The 2,109-nt window shown below is 56.7% G+C and overlaps 1 protein-coding gene across 1 annotated transcript in view; it reads right to left on the bottom strand.

Annotated features, from left to right (window-relative positions):
• The window catches only part of H257_00494 (hypothetical protein), a gene marked incomplete at both ends in the record, with an annotated part of 6,449 nt that extends 4,526 nt beyond the window's left edge, over window positions 1–1,923 (bottom strand). The window contains one exon of the mRNA XM_009823216.1: window positions 41–1,923. Within this exon, the coding sequence (XP_009821518.1) occupies window positions 41–1,923 (1,883 nt within the window). The remainder of the gene's footprint in view (window positions 1–40) is intronic.
• Between the last annotated feature and the right edge of the window lie 186 nt (window positions 1,924–2,109).

Below are 2,109 nucleotides of genomic sequence, written 5' to 3'. Positions count from 1 at the left end.
TTCCACTTCGTCGCCAATGAACTCACCGCCGTTGTCAGACCGCATGGTCTTAAGCTTGGCGCCCGATTGCCGCTCGAGCCATGGTAGGTACTCCTTCATGGCGGCGAACGTGTCGCTCTTCTTGCGGAGGAACTTGACCCAGACGTAGTTCGTGGCGTCCTCCGTGAAGGATACAAAATACTTGGCGCCGTTGGGTGACTCGACCTTTGCTGGTCCCCAGAGATCTGTGTGAACGCACGTGCCGAGCTTGTGTCGCGGGCGATCACCTTCCTTGGGCGGCGACGTGTGTGTTTTCTTGCCGCGGATGCAGCCTTCGCACGACAGGCTGTCCGGTAACCTTAGGTTGGTAGGTCCTCCATTCGTGGCCTTGATCATTGCTGACATCGAGTTCCAGGGGACATGGCCGCAGCGTGCATGCCACAGCATCGGTTCGGCGACCTCGGCTGAGTTCGCTTGGTCTGCCGCTGGCCTTGGCTTGATGACGTCCCCGTGCACCGCGTACAAGCGCGCCGCGTTCCACTTGCCGACGATCGACAGGTGTGTCCTCGATCGGATGTTGCAGTAATCTTTCTTGAATAGAATGGACGCGGCATCTGCGCTGTCGGTGATCCGGCTGATGGAGATGAGCGTCTTGGTCAGGCTCGGGACGAGCAGTACGTTGCGAAAGACAACTGTACGTCCCGTGTCCCTCGATTTCATTCTCACGTTCCCCATCGTAGTGACAGAGATCGGGTGGCCGTCGGCGAGTCGGACGCCGCGCTTGCACGCGATCGCATCGTGGAGGATGGTTTCGTCCCCCGTCATGTGGCACGTGGCACCGCTGTCCACAATCACTTCGGCTTTGGATGAGAGGACGTTGTTGCATTCATCGTCATCATCCCTCAGCATTGTTGCATAGTTGGCTAGGTCGGCCGTCACTTCGTCGATCTCATCTTCGAGTTCCATTGGACCACCGCTTTTGTCTCCGTCCGTCTCGTGACGGTAGGTTTTCATGTCGCCATTGGCTTGATCGATGCTTATCTCTTGGACCATAAATAGGTCTTCGTCGTCGTCATCCTTGACGTAGTTGCTGTCGTCATGTCGCCCCCATCCGCTACGGCCGCGCCCTCGGCCTCGCCCGCGTCCACGGCCGCCGCCACGGCCGCCGTCGACGCGGCCGCCGTTTGTCCTTGGGGGTTGGCGCACGTTTTGGCGATAAATTCCTTTCTCTCTGTCGGCAGAACGTCGGCGGCAGTCTGCCTTGTAGTGGCCGGTCTTTCCGCAGTAATGGCAGTCGTCCGGGCCGACGTTGAGGGCGTCGTCCATTGTATTCGCTCGCTTGGCCAAGTTAGGGTCGTGTAGCTTTTGACGCTCGTCGTCTAATTTAAGCTCGGCAAGAATCGGCGGCATCGAGTCGTATGCCGTGGTGGTACGTCGCTCGCGTGTGATGTACATTACTGTGTTGGCAAATCTCGGTGGTAGGAGACACAGGAAACGGTTCAAGTGCGCCTTGTCCGCCGTCGTGTCACCGGCCGCCGAGAGCTTGCGCATGAACTCTTGGAACTGGTCGGCGAACGCTTCCAGCCCCGTGCGCTCACTCCATTCCAGCTTGCTCATTTGAAGTTGGAGGGTGACGAGGTTGACCTCGGACGCGCTTTCGTAGATGGCCTTGAGAGATTCCCATGTCTCATGGGTTGTGGCCGTGTCCTTGACGAATTTGAGATGGTCCGCGTGTATGCTTAGTTGAATGTAGGATAAAGCAACTAGGTCGTCTTCTTCATTTGACCCATTCGGGTATGTTCCGTCTGCTAAGCGGACCTTCTTGAGGTACTTACCCAGCTTTTGCTGGTTGATCTTGGCGCGCGTCTTGACGCACCATTCACGGTAGTTGCTACCGTCGGGCTTGAGCCTGGTCGTTGAGTCGGAGAGGTACTTTTCGGCCATTGGGCTCATAACCTGTTGACTTCCTCCAGGTTATGTGTGTGACGAACTCAAAGGTTTGGAGCGCTTTCTCTCTTGGCTCTTACTTTGGAAGTGATTAACCTACGTGTCCATGCGATCTTCCTGCGATCTTTCCGGTAGTGCTAACCGGTTTTTGTCTTCCGAATGTATGTAACATGTAACCGCCTC

Source organism: Aphanomyces astaci (assembly GCF_000520075.1).
Source record: "Aphanomyces astaci strain APO3 unplaced genomic scaffold supercont1.1, whole genome shotgun sequence".
NCBI lineage: Eukaryota > Oomycota > Saprolegniomycetes > Saprolegniales > Verrucalvaceae > Aphanomyces > Aphanomyces astaci.
This window is presented reverse-complemented; position numbering and strand designations above follow the sequence as displayed.